General features: G+C 42.1%; 1 protein-coding gene across 2 annotated transcripts in view; it reads right to left on the reverse strand.

The window, feature by feature from the left end:
• Nucleotides 1-14,994, reverse strand: part of CNKSR3 (CNKSR family member 3) — a 58,643-nt gene extending 43,649 nt beyond the window's left edge. Inside the window, exons 1-2 of one of the 2 annotated variants that reach the window (XM_057406132.1) lie at nucleotides 14,899-14,968; nucleotides 13,975-14,109 (exon numbers count right to left, since the gene is read on the reverse strand). In XM_057406132.1, coding sequence (XP_057262115.1) covers nucleotides 13,975-14,109; nucleotides 14,899-14,950 — 187 coding nt within the window. In that variant the 5' untranslated portion in view covers nucleotides 14,951-14,968. Of the gene's footprint in view, nucleotides 1-13,974; nucleotides 14,110-14,898 lie in introns of both variants that reach the window. The other variant, XM_057406139.1, reaches the window with a different exon arrangement.
• Nucleotides 14,995-15,399: the final 405 nt, after the last annotated feature.

The following is a 15,399-nucleotide window of genomic DNA, read 5'->3' on the forward strand; positions in this document are numbered from 1 at the left end:
CCATTAGCTAGAAAAGAATGAGGGCTCCCCTTACGAAGACTAATGCAATTCATCAAAACATTTACTGCTCTTCATCACTTCTATAAGCATCTTCTTTACCAAGGAAAAAAGTCCCAAATCCTCTGAAAACCTGTTATAAAACAGTCAGGAGACAGTGAGGCTGCTCCTATCCAAGTAAGACCAGTGCGGCAAAATACCACTTGGGAAAGAAGACCACATAACAGGAAAATACCAGGAATAAAAGGAAATATAGCCTCAGAAGGAAAGATGAAGAGAAACTGCTATCGAAAATTTCAACTGAGACATTCCCCCAACAGAGACCATTTAACTGACCTTCAAACAGTCACACTGCTTCAGCAAGAAACCCTCTTTTTTTGCATTATTTTCCTAGCTATGTTTATTTCAAATTGACAGAAGTAGCAGTATCTCAAAGGCAAGCAGTACACAGAAGAGCACTGCTCTACCACAAACAAGGTAACATAAAAGCCTTCTTATCCACAAAGTTAGTCTCTCTAGACATTCCATCCCACTCATGTGAAATAAGACAGATATTTCTTCCCCTGTCCTCTCCTCCACCCCCCCACCCCCATTTTTAATTTTAATAGATATAAAACTGTCATCAACATCTTGGTCTGCAGACACTAAACTTCAACTACTGCTTCCCCCTCTCATGCACACATGCTGAAAGATGTTGGAATGAAAGCCACAAACTAAAAACATGCATTTACCTGCAGACCAGAGCTGACAGCTTTTCCTAGAAGGGGAACTGGCAGGGTCTGGGGAGCTTTGGGATAGAGGGGAAGAACCAGACCCCCACCCAGCCTCACTCCACCTCCATGCTGAAATCTCCAGCGAGGAAAGCATTCAGAAACAACTGCATAGTAAAACTCACTAGCAAAGCAAGAACCCAACCTAAAAAACAACCAACCCATTCCACTCAAAGACAAAAATCTAAACGTCAGCCCACTTTAACCAGAGCTGGACTTCCACCAGCCCACACATCCCATCACCAAGCCTGTGCGCATCTGGTTTACTATTGCTAACAACTTCTTTACAATTCTCTTCCAAAGGAATAAAATGGAAGTATAAGCACAGAACTCAATCATATGTAATATGAATATTAATCACAGTAATTACACATGGAGTAAGGCAACACAAAAGCATTGTCCCCTTTGAAGCATTCTCAACTAATCTGGCTGACACCATGGCTTATCAACTATAACAGGTTAGGTGCCTTCCATGGGGAAAACAGCCGAACATCTTTGCAGTAAGTGACATTTTTATACTCCTTATCAAGTGGGGGGAACAAATAATAATAATAACAACAATAATAATAAGCCTTTGCTGGCCCTAAAAATGAGTACCATCCTTCAGCAAATAGGTCAAGCACAAAGTCATTTTTTCTAAAAGCTCAGTTATAGTATACCCCACATCACTTGTTTGCGTCTCTAGCACATGCAGACATGAAGCTTGTGCGCCTGACAACTTTATGTGGTTAATAGTTAATACAGCGCAACAACCCCCCGCCCTAGGGCCTTCATCTCAAACATGCAATTAAGAGCTTGCCTTTTAAAAGTTTCAAGGTTTTTGTGGTTGAAGGAGTAGTTCATTAGTCACAAGAGCTCCTTTTCTTGAACTCTGATAATTAACACTCTGATGCCTGTTCCCACAGTGGAAACAAGAAGCAACATTACAAAACTGCCTGCCTCTTGGCTCCCAAGAAGAAATGCGGTGATCCCTTTAATTTGGTTTGGCTGCCTTCTCACATCACCATGTGGAACTGTTTTGGCTGACTGCAGCAAGGTATATTACTCACATCTGCCTCTCCTTTGTGTATGCACCCTTGCTAACACTGTGATTACTGTCACACCCATGATCTAGTCAAGGAGCAGTTTGCTGTAAGGCAACAGCTGATGTAGTTACCAGATAGTCAGCCTTTTAGACGACAACCTCCTACACTATTTCAAAACATTTATGCCTAGCACCTTACAGTCACCAGGGAGGTGTAAATACAGGCACATGAGAATCACTGGCCATCAGCACCTCCTAATCACATCAATATGTCACAGCAAGTTGAATGACATTAGCAGAAAAATGCTGGTGGCACATACCTCCTCTTTCCATCATGAGCAGATCCCATGGGGTCACTACTGAATTCTCCTACGTGATGTTGTCATTACTTGCATTCACACATTACTTCATGTTTAAAATCCCAACAGCATTTACATCAGGAATTCTAGACTCTATCAAGTTTTTGTTTGCATTGTTTTAAATAGCACATCACAGTGCTTCCTTCCATGAGCCATGCGTGTTCTATACACGGATCCTCAAAACCAGAAAACAAAAATCTCAACCCCTGTCTAAAGGGAGCTTGAAACAGAGAGGAACATAGGAGGAAGAATGACACTCCACCCCATGAGACAGGCAACTATTTCACTGAACTAGACATCACCCTTCACCTGCAAAAGGCTCAGAAGCTTGATGCCATCACAGCTGACAGCTTTGAGGATAGCTTCACAGCCATATGAGAAGGATTAGAAAACTTAAATGGTGTTCATGTAAAGCCATTGGGTTCCCAGCAACAGATGAGGGAATATGCAGGAGAAGGCCTGACCACAAAGACCTTTGAGACCAAATTCAGCCAGCATACATTTGAAGCAATACAGGTGGCTGCAAAGAGAGGGGAAGAAAAGACTGATACAGTTAGGTCACATAGCTAGGGGAAAGAAAAAAAAAAAACAAAAAAAAAAAGGAAAGAAAACCACACACAAATACTTTGCAGTACTAAAACTTGCTGATAGTGTTGTCCCAGTGACAGGACAGACCTGCCTTGAGGCATCAAACACAATAGGCATTTTAAAGCATATTGCTGAAGCATCTCAGCTTTCTTTGAACAGGCCGTGTCAAAAAAAACAAGGTTTATTAACTGAGCAGCCAATCACCAAATGTCTCAGCTTCCCCATATTTTTGCAATTGTTTTAAACATCTAAAGCAATTGCTTCAGCTAGCTGCCTGACACATTTTCATTGCTCTACATCATCTTAAAGTCCTAGTTAGGTGTGCAGTGATGATGCTACTTCCTAAAATAGCAGAGATCTCATCACAGGTCAAGTGCAACACCCCAACTGTCAGAAAGCCAAAGTGGTGGCAAAGCTGACTGAGGGCTCTGAATCATACGCATCCAAAATACCACCAACCTGACCAGGAGCCCTACCTCCTTCCAAGATGTAAAGTGGATCAAGGAGGGCAGGAAAAAGCCTTATATCTACCTCAGCCATTCTATCTGACATCCTCACACAATACTTTTTGTAATTATGAAGAGGCAAAAGCACGAGCAGATATTCCACCCTCTACGTAAGGTGGTGACAAGATATTTCTGATCTTTTGCTGAAGCTCTGAACAAGTCATCTTGGTACTCTTAAGGCACAGCAAAACACGACCAGATATTTGTAGGGAAGTCAGTCAATTCAATTGATGGCTATTTGCTTCTTTCTCTCCACATTTCAGCTAAATTGGGTTTGGAGGTTTTTTTGAAAGATCTGTTACAGAATACATCTTTATTGGTGGAGCTCCCAGGTAAATGCGTAATTCCTAGGTGCCAGAAGAATCTCTAGGCAGGGCCCTTACATATACAGCTAGCAAAGCTGCCAGGAAGCTGCTGCAGGCAGAATGGAAAACAGTTAAAATCTTAATAGGAAACTAGTTTTTAAAAGTTAACAGATTTTTGAGAACACCCAATGACAGGGAGGAATATTCAAGAGCAAAATATAATTCAGCAGAGCCACAGGACATAATTAGTTTCCAACTATCATTTCAACACACTCTTAACCCTTGGAAAATTGAGGGTGATACTGGACAATAACTTCACATGCATTATGCTCAATTACACATGGGTTAGAAACCACATAATCCATTCAGCGTTTCTCAGCAGTCAAGACATGTTAATTTGAGAAAAACCTGTAAGTGTACATACAAGCTGACAATCTGAGAAATGAGTATTTCTGTGAATGACAGCCCAACAAAAGCCTCCAGGCATGCATGGCACAGGACTGGCTCTATTGGGAGTTGGAATTCCTCTACAAATATACAACCCTGAGAAGCCAGTACTAACCTTACTACACTAAAAGCTGACACACAGTGTTGCTAGTGGTACTATGGCCACATCCCTGTGTTCAATTGTCAATTGCCTTGTTTCAAGAAACAACTGGTTTCCCATCATGGATAGCACCATAAGATTGGACAGTTACCTGCTGTAAAAAGGATCTAAACAAGTCCCAGAAGGCTATTCCAAGTGTTTCTAAGTGTATCACAAAGATCCAAAAAGTATCAGTTATCCTAGATTCAATTATACTTGTTACATGATATCTTTTCATGCAATAAGGTGTGGTGCTGCTAATCTTTCTACAGAGCTTTACAAGGTAGGGCAGAAGAGGTCGGTTATTATCACGCTTTCATCTGTTATTACCCTCACATGCAATATTTTAAGAACTGTGAGTTGAAATACACCAAATTTTTCACCAGATGCTGAATAGCACAAGATACAGTTACAGCTCTCCCACATACAGATCGCATCAACTGACAAGAGTCAACAACTCTTGCACATCAAATGCCTATTGACTGGTAGTATTTCAACAATGTTAATGCAGCCATGCTCTACTTCAAGCAAGCACACACGTTTTTAAATGAGCATGCCCCCACATTTGTCATTATGACTTCCTGCACCCCAGCAATTCTCAGGTAACCAATAGAGAAAGGAGAATCCAGTCAATACAACCCTGAACCAGGGCCTGCAAGTTTTCTTCCTCTGCTGCAAACAGCATGGGATGGAACTGTCTGGAGACTGACATGCCTAAACTCCCACAATACTCAATACTGAGATACCCAGTACTCAATGGAGACCAGAGCATGATTCAACTTGCCCTGAAACAGACATCGAGTAAAAGATCTTTTGAGCCACCCTCTAGGCTTCAGGGACTATAACAGGAATATACACATCTAAATTAATCATGTCTTAATCCTAACTTGAATACCACCCACTGTATGACCAGAGGCAAATCGCTTACTTTCACCATATGCTCCACAATGCAGAGCTGTGAATGGATACTTGAAGTAGCCCGGACAGACATTTCAGTTTATAAGCAATATAACTACATTAGGGGATGAAAATTATAGAATCACAGAATGGTTGGGGTTGGAAAATAGCCAAGACAATCATGCTAATGCTGTTTCTACTACGTAAATAACCTACTTCAGAGGTTAGCTGGACCTGCACTGTGTAAGGTAGGCACACCCCAAATTCTTCAGTGTTAACTCCCTATCTTTAAAATGAAAACAGCAAATTCCTATTGAGAAGGGTGCTAAAAGAATCAAGACTGCAAAGCACCAGGGACACTGTAATAATGATGCATTAAGGTTAAATCAAGGCAAGAACTGCACCAAAAGAACATTTCAATAGCCTCCATAGACTTAGTTTTTCAAGGCTGTACTCCAATAATCTTCTCTTGACACTTTTAAAGTCTGAATCAAAAGGTCCACAACTCGACAGAATCCTACTGGCCAGCATCAGCCTGGTACCCATACCCTAATGAAGTAAGCAGCAAAAGGTTTAAGAAGCTCTGATGACTATCCTAAGAGCAACCATAAAAACCAGATCCTCCACTGCCAGCGAGTACCTGCTATGGAAGCACAGCATCCACCTCAGTCCATTTTAATGCTCCAGCTTTGCACTGCTGCATCAAACCCACACTCACTCTCCCAAATAAGCAGCGAATCTCTTCCTCAGTCAGATGCCAACATTAGATGTTTCTCCAACATTATTGTTAAATCCTAATCATAACTGAGGGCAAACCATGTTCTTAATTTTTTTTTTTTATGAATGCAGTGATGTCTAACACATGTTGTTCTAACACACAACCAAAAAACAGCAAGAAAGAAAAACGTTATGGGGAGTTTGATTTCCAAATTCTTGTTTTGATCACATACAGATTTATCTACCCAGTGTTATTGTCTGAAATAGTCTGAACTATGTACAGTTAGAGAAAAGATGAAGTATTGTTTTTAAATACAAGAAAATATGATGCTTTTATGTTTACAAAAGGATTATATTTCACACAACATATAATATTACATCTTCTGGTGAGTACTGCCTACATCCAAACACTACATGGAATGCTATAAATTTTAAAGAAAAAAACCAATACAAGCATACAGAACTTACAGCATATTTATCTTTTATCTCCTCTTTCTTCCTAGCTTGCACTAGGAATGCCAACAATTACTGAGTTTCATGTTTTGCCATAATCCTTTTAAAATTCTGTTTGATGAAACTAACAGCAAGACTTCTGCACCTTGCGAAGGATAGGCGAGTGAAGTAGTGAATACACATCAGCACTAGAATTGTTCAGGGGAGAAAAGAAATTAAAAAGAAAACACACACATACACCCAAAAAGAAAAAACACCACACACCAAAACCACTCCTGTCAGGGTAGGCATTTGTATTTCACTGGGTTCCCACTTCTCCTCTACAACACTCTCCAGGCATGGCTCTGTTCCCTGGTCCCTGCACATGTTTTTCAGTCCACATTCTTCAGGCATGTCTGAACTTGTTCTTATAGCCCTCCTTGCTCAGGGAAAGGCCTACATAGGAGGGAGGGGAAAAGAAAAAGTAAAATCCTTCATCCCTTATTGTTCCCTTCTCCTTCCCTGCCCTCATCACCAACCACAAATCTCCTCAGCAGTGCAGTGCCAGTACCTGCTCAGGTAAGTCTCTGCCTCCTGCAGCAGTGGGATAGCAGCCAACTCAAAACTAAATTCTCAAGGCACTGGAGTTAGGATATTGCTGTCCCAATGAAACAGACTGGTAGATTTTCATTCTTCTATTTACACGTCCACCTGTCACCAAAGGCTTGTCTTTTGGCCTCCACAGCAAGGACACAGCTCTTTCACAATGCTAGGTCAGGAGAAGGAAAACAAGTACTGCAAGGACCTGTAGCTCAGAATAAAGCATCTTCAGAACAAGCAACAGCAGTAGTATCACAACTGAAGGCAGAAATCCTCTCTCTTATTAGATAAGGCTGTTTTATAAGCTACAAAACCCAACAGAAACCCTTAACCAGTCTGCCCCACTGGCCCACTAGACTCACTAATATATCCATAGGAGGTAACACTTTGAGCCCTTCCCTTCTCTTCTGGCTAGGAAAGCATCTCTACCAGATAGATATCTTTCATTTAATGACAAAATGGGTATATTGCAGAGCTTTTCATAAAGCATTCACCCAGCAAGCTTCATTCCAGTAACACAAGACTGTGAGATAAGGTATTAATGATAAAAGGATGGCAACTTAAGCAACATTAATTTTGCAAACACAAGACAGAGACATCAGGATCATTAGCCTAGAAGCGTGTACCAACACTTGCTTTAGCAGAAGCCTTAGCCCTGGATAAGCAGCAATTAAGTTTTAAATGGAGTTCTTTCCTTTGATCAAAGAGCAAGATAAGATCATATTTATACCACAAAGCTTTGATTGCAACAGCACACCAGATGCTTTGCTTACCTACGCTTAACTACCAGTATAAGAAGCAGTCAAAAAAACCTAGAGAGATTTTGTCATTACAGTAGCAAAAAAACAATCTTTATGTTAAAGGGTATCAAAGAAGCATGTACAAGAAATTATATTAACTTGGCACTGATGCAATATTATAATTTTGCCAGATACTGAATGCATCTCTGTAGACAAAAGCTACAGAGGTCAGTGATCTGACCTCACCAAATCAAACACACAGATGCTTGGGTTTGCCCAGCATGTGCGACGTTTGATAAAAATTACCTGCATTTCATAATATCATAAATATCTATTCTAACAGGTAATTCATGTTTAAATCCAGTGAAACAAATCAGTCTGATTCACCAGACCTCCCACATATCCCCCAAGCTGTGAAACATTATTGCTTGTACCCTGAAAAAATGGGGACAGGCATGTGGAAACCCACAGAAAATTTCCTTGTGCAAAAGAAGCTTGGCCCAGGGATCTGAATAATATCCTCAGACTACAAAGTCATCTCACACTGGTAAGGAGAGCCCAAATGACAAAAGGACTGCCTCCTCTGCTAACATCAGACAGCAAACCACAGTCAAGCAGCATTTTTATTTGAATTTCTTATCTCTTACTGCAGCCCTGTGGACAAACACTAAAATCTATGAGCAATCCTGCAATCACAATTAGCAGAGTCCTGAAGAACTACCGCAAACATGAGAGGCTGCTACAGATGCCTCAGCTCCACTAACTCCTGTTCCCCCTTCCTTTCCTATCTCCAGGATAGCCTTGAAAATGTGAGTACCTCACTACCTCCTCCTTTTGACAGGGCTTACATATCTGGGGTATGTGCAGGGCAGAACGAGGAGACACTATGGAAACACCATCCCTCTAGGGAGAGACAAGACCTAACTGGTGTTATCAGAAAACTCTAGGATAAAAATTAAGTCCAATATCATTACTTTCATGGAAAAAATGCAACAGTAAAAAGCTTTTTCCACTAAATTCACAGAGGCATTGTTTAGACTTACTAACATACCTTCTGTGTGATGCTTGCCTCTAAGTGAAAATCTTGTCCTAAAATGATACAGCAAAACAAAAAACTGAGTAGTCTCGCTACCTCTCCTGCAAACCATAACTGTCACTAGTTGTCCTCTGTCTGACATGCCTGGAAGGAGCTCATCTGTTAGACTATAATTGACACCAGGGAATCCCAAGGTTTAGATTCAAAAAAAATCAAAAGGAAAGAACAAACACCACACACACACACACCCCACACTCCCCCCATACTTTTGAATACTTGCTAACAGGCTGTATGCACGCACCCCTCACAACTGCAACTCATCTAGTGGCCTGTGTTGGATAACAGCCTTTTGTCAGGGCCTTTTACTTAAGAAAAAAAAAAAAACCCACATCATGACAAATTTTAACATGCATTTTATCTAGTGCCCTATACTGTGTCTTCCCTTAGCTCTTATAGTGAGCTAGAGAGAGGCATGATCTTCAAAGAGGATATACATGCTGAAAATATGGGCTCCCAGGCAGAAGTGCAAGGAAGAGAATGAATCTATAACAAGAGCTACGAGAATCTGACACACACATACTTTTCATCTAAAGTGAGTTTTTTCCTACAGAGGTCTCCAATATCAGATACCAGTGACTTCCTGTCATTGAAGGAAGGAAACTCTTTATAAGACAGAAGGAAAAAAGCAACCAGCCCACTGGCCAACCTCTGTACCTTCTACTGAGCAATTAGAAGAAATTTCTCTTAAGAAGTATACCACTTTACGTGTCTAGTTGGGTAATACCAAGCAAGCATACCCGCTTTTAACACTACAGCCTAGGTACAGGTACTACCTAAATATACATCATATACCTAAAATGCGTTATCAGAGTTTCACTGCATTCCTCTACAAAGGCTACAATCAACTTTCCACCAACACCCATTGTGATTTTAGCATTTAAAATGTTGCTTTTCCAGATACTATGCTGACAGCTTTCAATTTCTAGACTTTCTGATGTTTGGTTAAAATAGTTTGAACAGAAATTTAATGGCAAATAAATAGAGCTGACTTTGAACACGAAAAGATCAGGGAGAAGAAAAAAATTCACAGAACCCACAAGCAGCTCAAGTGCAATGCAGCAAAAACCACAAGAACATGATCTAAACATGAACACGGAGGCAAACTTTGGTTTATATTTTTCAATACACCTTCACTGATCTCAGCAACAATGAATGAATAATTTTAAGACTGCAGTAACACAAACTCGTTGTGCAACTTTTTACTTTGTTTCAGCCCACAGATATATAGGTCTATTTAGTATATACAGGTTTCACTAGTAAATCATTACGGGACAGCTATACGGAGAATTTCAGCCGAGATCTACAAAGACTGATTATTCAGTGTCACTTTCTGATCTATTTAACAAATACTCTATACAAGTATTTTTAGGCATCCAAGTAAATAGAGGAAAGAGATTCTTCTGCAGCCCCAGTTATAGGCAGCCTTCTACACTTCTTACTGAAATCAAAGTATTCTGCCTGAAGAAATAATCAGGGGGTTCTTACTGTTATTTTCAAAAAAAAAAAAAATTTGAACAAAACATTAATTTGAGGATACCTAAAAAGAAAAGGCTAAATAACAACTCTGGTGCTATGCATTACTCATCACTGTTCCTAAATTCCAGCTAGTTTGCACTCCCAGCACACACAGTTAACATGAGTGACCTTGTTGAAATCTCCCTGGGTAAGCAAGATAGCTCTAAAAAAAAAGGAAGACCAGGCTCTCACAATTAATTGCTAACTATTTATAAATTAGCATATATCCCCATCTTCTCCCAAGCATCCCTATAAATAAATACAGTGGCCTGAAAGCTTTACCAGGAATAGAAATCTGAGTATTTCATGATATAATAGGCACAGGAGTAAGTGATATCCATGAACTACAGAGGAAGGGAATAACTGTACCTGGAGTGCAGTAAAGAGGCCAAAGCAGACGCATGATCCCTAGCTAGCTGAGCCTACAGCTACAAAGGCCAAATTGTAACAGAGCCTCACAACAACAGACGCTTCTAACCACAAGTGCATCCAACTGTCTTTACCGTGTAAAATTTGGCTTGAAGACACAACTCACATAAGTATGTGAGGCCTGGGGGCAGGGGGAAGAGACAGATCAGGCTACAGCAAACAAAGCACATCAATGTTCTCCAATAAGACAGTGACATTCCTCACACAGGAGACTATCCCATACACAGCTTTCCTCCCCCCCACACATCTTTTGAGGAATGACCTTAGCTGCAGGGTTTTCAGTAGCCAGGGTTTTCTGAGACCAGAGAAGGCTCCTCCACATCATAACACTGTTCCCTTCAAACTGTTGCTATGCCAGTAAATCACTTTTGTGCTAGATGTATCTCCATTTACACAGCCCTATGGAAGTACACGGGTTCTTGCTCACTTCTGCATTCAGGACAGCCAAAAAAACTGCAAGCCCACAAACATATACCAGCAGTAGCAGATATGCTACAACTTCCATAGGCATACATCTGTTCCACAGTAACCTGGATAACCCCAGGAATTCCTCAAGGGCCTCTGGGTGAATTCAGTTTCATGGGCTCACAAGGGAGTGCTGTGAGATGCAGGTGAGGATTTTGAGCCTGTAAGGATCTTAGCCTGCATCAGAGCAAGACCACAGGTTAAACACAGAATGACCCCAAAAAAATCTTGCCAGTGTAGTCAGGAAAACAGTGCAGGCTATATCATTCAAAGAACATAAACTCCATGCCAGCAGAACCACAAGTCAAATCAACATAGCATCCTAGCCAAAGTACCACCTTTCATGGCCGAATATGGCTCCGAAACACCAATTCAATTTGTGCCATGCTGTAAGAGAAACCTATAACTCCACCATCACTTCTTCCAGACAGAAATCAAGGAGGTACTTATAAAAATGTAAGATATGGTTTTCAAAACCTGATGCTATAGCTAAAGAGTTATTACATCCTTGGTCAAAGCTATACAGAAAACTGGTAGCAAGTAAAAGCACAACTCTTCCTCAGTAGCTTTGGTTTAGCTAGACCAACTCTTACTAGCTACATAGACTGCTACTGTTGGTACACAGAAAAAACACCCTTGCTCACAAAAAAATAGCAGCATTCTAGTCTGAATTAGCACGAGAGGACAAGCAACTGCATTTTGTACCAGCTGTTGATGGTAGCAACAAACAGAGCACTTTTTATTTAAAACCTGACTATAAAAATCTAAACATATTCACATTCAACTTACAACTCCTTAATAGGTTCTGTTTTAAATTATAGATAAATGGTATTTATAGTATTTACCTAGAAGTGAACAACTCAAAAATCACAGAACAATACTCTTTGGGATAAGAGTTACCTTGTAAAAAAAAACTTAGTTCAAAAGCTACTTTAAAAAAAAAAAAAAAAAAACAAATCCACCAAGAGCAAATACGCCAACTCTCCAGCAATTAGCAGCTTACTTTTGGACTTTGCTTTTGGGGGCTTGTTTCATGGAATAGGGGGGAGGTTTCATGTTTCTTGTGGTTAGGAAAAGCTATATTTATATCTATATACATATATATATATAAATTATTTTACAGCTGCTTGATTGTACAAAGATTTGTAAGGGAAAAGAAAAACCCTGGAGAAATATTCTCAGCTTTACATTGAACATTAAAATGAATTAAGTCAGACCGCTTATTTCTGCCACTCTACATTTTCCAAGATGTTGTTATTGTTGTACGATAAGCATGAATCATTATCTGCAAAACCAATCTCCCCACTGAGAACTGGCATCTCCCACCAGTTATTTATGTCATTCTTCTAGAATACATCTCCATGGCACCACAGCACTAACTACAGGCAGCAAATACCACTAGCCAAATACTTTGTCCCAGAGCTTGGCCGGTTCAGTGAAGATCATGGTATCACCTCCTTCCTAAATGGCACGTGTAAGAAAACAAATGGCATAAACTCTCCTCTAAAAACTTGTTTTACAAAATTAACCTCGAGAATTAAATATAATATTCATAAGATAAAATACAGAATGTTAGGTTTTGGTCAAACATAAAATCCAGTGACTGTGAACTACACAGTAAATAACCATTTCAGATTAAAAATAAACTATGAAACATTGTGCTAACAAAGCTGTTAGCTATCTATTAAAGTGTCAATTTTAACGTGCAGACGATGAAAGCATAACCATAAAGAAAAAGTTTCCACATGTCATTTCTTTATTACAGTCTTGTCATGCAGGGAGTGACATAAAATGACACTGTGTACCAGAGGTCAAAAGCTTACCTAGAAACTGAAAAACAGCAGCAGAAACAAAAGTCATCAGCAGCCTTTAATTTATTCCTTTGCATTTCAAAGAACACGTGTTTGCATTAGTCAGAAGATCCACCTCCCAACTACAGCCAGCCCTCAAATTATTCTGCATAACACTAATTGAGGGTCCAGCTAAAGAGTTACCTGTTCAAGGAACCTGCAAGTAAAATAAATTATGCAAGAGAGCAAGCCACGCATGCTGAAGTATAAGAAAGCTTTTTAAAATGATTAGCAGGTTTAATCTTTAATCTGGCAAGGTAACAAACTTTCAGCGCCCAAGAGAAAAAACACAATGAGGGAAAAGCATTATATAAATATTCCACATGCCACAGCAAAAAGCTTATTTCATTGGAACAATGCACTCCTGTTTAAACCAACACCAATCAGGGAAAAGAGATCTTTCTGGGGAAGTTATTTATATGTTAACGCATAACTTCACAGCACGTTTGTATGGAATCCTCTTCTCACAAAGGCTGCTTGGATGGTCCCTCACTGGCACAGCCCCTTCACGTACATGTTCAAGCTCAGGAGGGCTGGGAGTATCCATCTCACTCTATGTGAAAACATGAGCCTGCTTTCCAAATTTGCCTCGGTCTTGAGCCGAACTACTGCCAAGTGCTGACCACAGGCACGCAGTCTAATCAGCATTATGGTCCTGAGACAGAGGAGTAATGGCTGCTATAAGTAAGTGCCGCTTCTAATCCAGGGAAACTTTCACCTCTGAAAACATTCCTAACTTCACACAGACTTCAACTCCAGCAAAGCCTGTGAAAATACTTTATGTAACAAAAGGCAATCACACTAAAACATAGTCCTACGAAAAACAGAAGTACTCCTTCCAAAGTCATAAATCCCTCACCTAATTCATAGTGATTTCCCTTTCAATTTATTCCAGGTAGAGAGGGAACTGCAAGAGCAATATCCCAGTGGGCACTCAGAAAACACTCACAGGGTCCAACTGGAGTTGACAAACCTGAGGTTTAATCTGCCTTCACAAAAAAAAACCCCGACGATACCCAACACTGCAGAGGTCCCCCACAGCAGGAACGGGGCACCTCACGGGTGCAGGCCGTGACCCAGTGCCTGCTTTGTCCCCACCTCCTCTCTCCCACCAAAGAGCTTCCCGGAGCTGGGTGCAAGCTTCCCAAGTGCCTTCTTGGCACATCAGTCCAGCTGAAGCTTTCCACACCTCCGTCAATATCGTGAACAAACCTCGAAGCAGAATAGGAAGTTCTGATAGGCGGGAGAGGGAGAGAAACAAGCGCAGACACGAGAGATGAGGGGTGGGAGGGATGCATGGACAAACAGACGGATGAAGGGGACACTACTCAGCTCTCCGACCGGGAGCCCAGCTTTTTAATCCCATCACCGTTAAACAGGATCAAGTCCTTGCTTACTTGAGCTAGTTCATACAGCTTTTGCTTAACTTACAACATAGAAAGTTTCTTCGACCAGTGAGTAGGTTTTGTTTGAAAAGCTGTAAGTAAACTCACATGGATCAACCACCTTAAGGAGAACAGTTATTATCTCTGTGCAAGCATATAGATGCTATATAGATATGCAAGCACAACAGTGGAAGAGGATCGAGCCCTGAGGGGACCCCACTGTATGTATGTATATATATATATATATATATATACACACACACACATATATGTTCCCCACCCTCACACAGCCCGGCGGAAAACTCACCTTCCCCTTTCCCCGTGTCCCAAAACCAAAACAAAACAAACAAGACCGAAACACGCACAAGTGCACTAGCAGGTAAGCAGACAAGTCAGGAGGGCGCGGTAAGCCGCCACCTCCTCCCATACACCACGCCGAAAGTGTCCCACGGAGCCGGGACTGGGGCCGGCACCGCCGCGGCACTGGCAAAGGCCCCGCCGGCCACGCGGTCGCCCCGCCGAGGAGCCCGGCTCCGGGGAGAGGAGCGGCGGCGGCCGGCGCTACCCCGCCCGACAGCGGGTCACCCCGCAGCAAGACACCGGAAAGTTCCCGCGGCGCCCACCCAGCCTCTCTTACCCTTAGTCCAGTCCACCACTTGCTTCGGGCTCCACCGGGTCACCGGCTCCATGGTGAGCTCAACCCCGCCGGCGCCGGCACCAGCCCCCCAGCAGAACGCAGCCGCGCTCCCCGGACGCGGACTAGTCCCCTCTCGCGCTGCTGTCCCGGCAGCGCCGCTCCGGGCCGCCCCTTCCCCGGCCTGGCTCCTCCCGCCGGCAGCGGCCAGACCCGCCCCGGTGCTGCCCCGCCTCCAGGTGCTGGCCCGGCCCGGGCCCGGCGTAGACCTGACGGACGGTGGCGGCTGAGCCGTCCGTAAGGGCTGCGCCGGGTCGGGCCCGGCCCTGTGCTTGGTATCAGCGCCATAGCTGAGGTCACGCTACGAGACCCCTTACACGTGTCATGTCTGAAAGCCACTGCTCTTGGGATGAAGTCTTGGGATACCCGTGAGGGACTTTTCATCAGAGACTGTAGGGATAGGACAAGGTTGAATGGGTTTAAACTTGAACAGGCGAAGTTCGG

This window comes from Pezoporus wallicus, unplaced genomic scaffold, assembly GCF_028554395.1.
Source record: "Pezoporus wallicus isolate ANWC-B61680 ecotype Strahan unplaced genomic scaffold, APGP_CSIRO_Pwel_v1 contig_3817, whole genome shotgun sequence".
NCBI lineage: Eukaryota > Metazoa > Chordata > Aves > Psittaciformes > Psittacidae > Pezoporus > Pezoporus wallicus.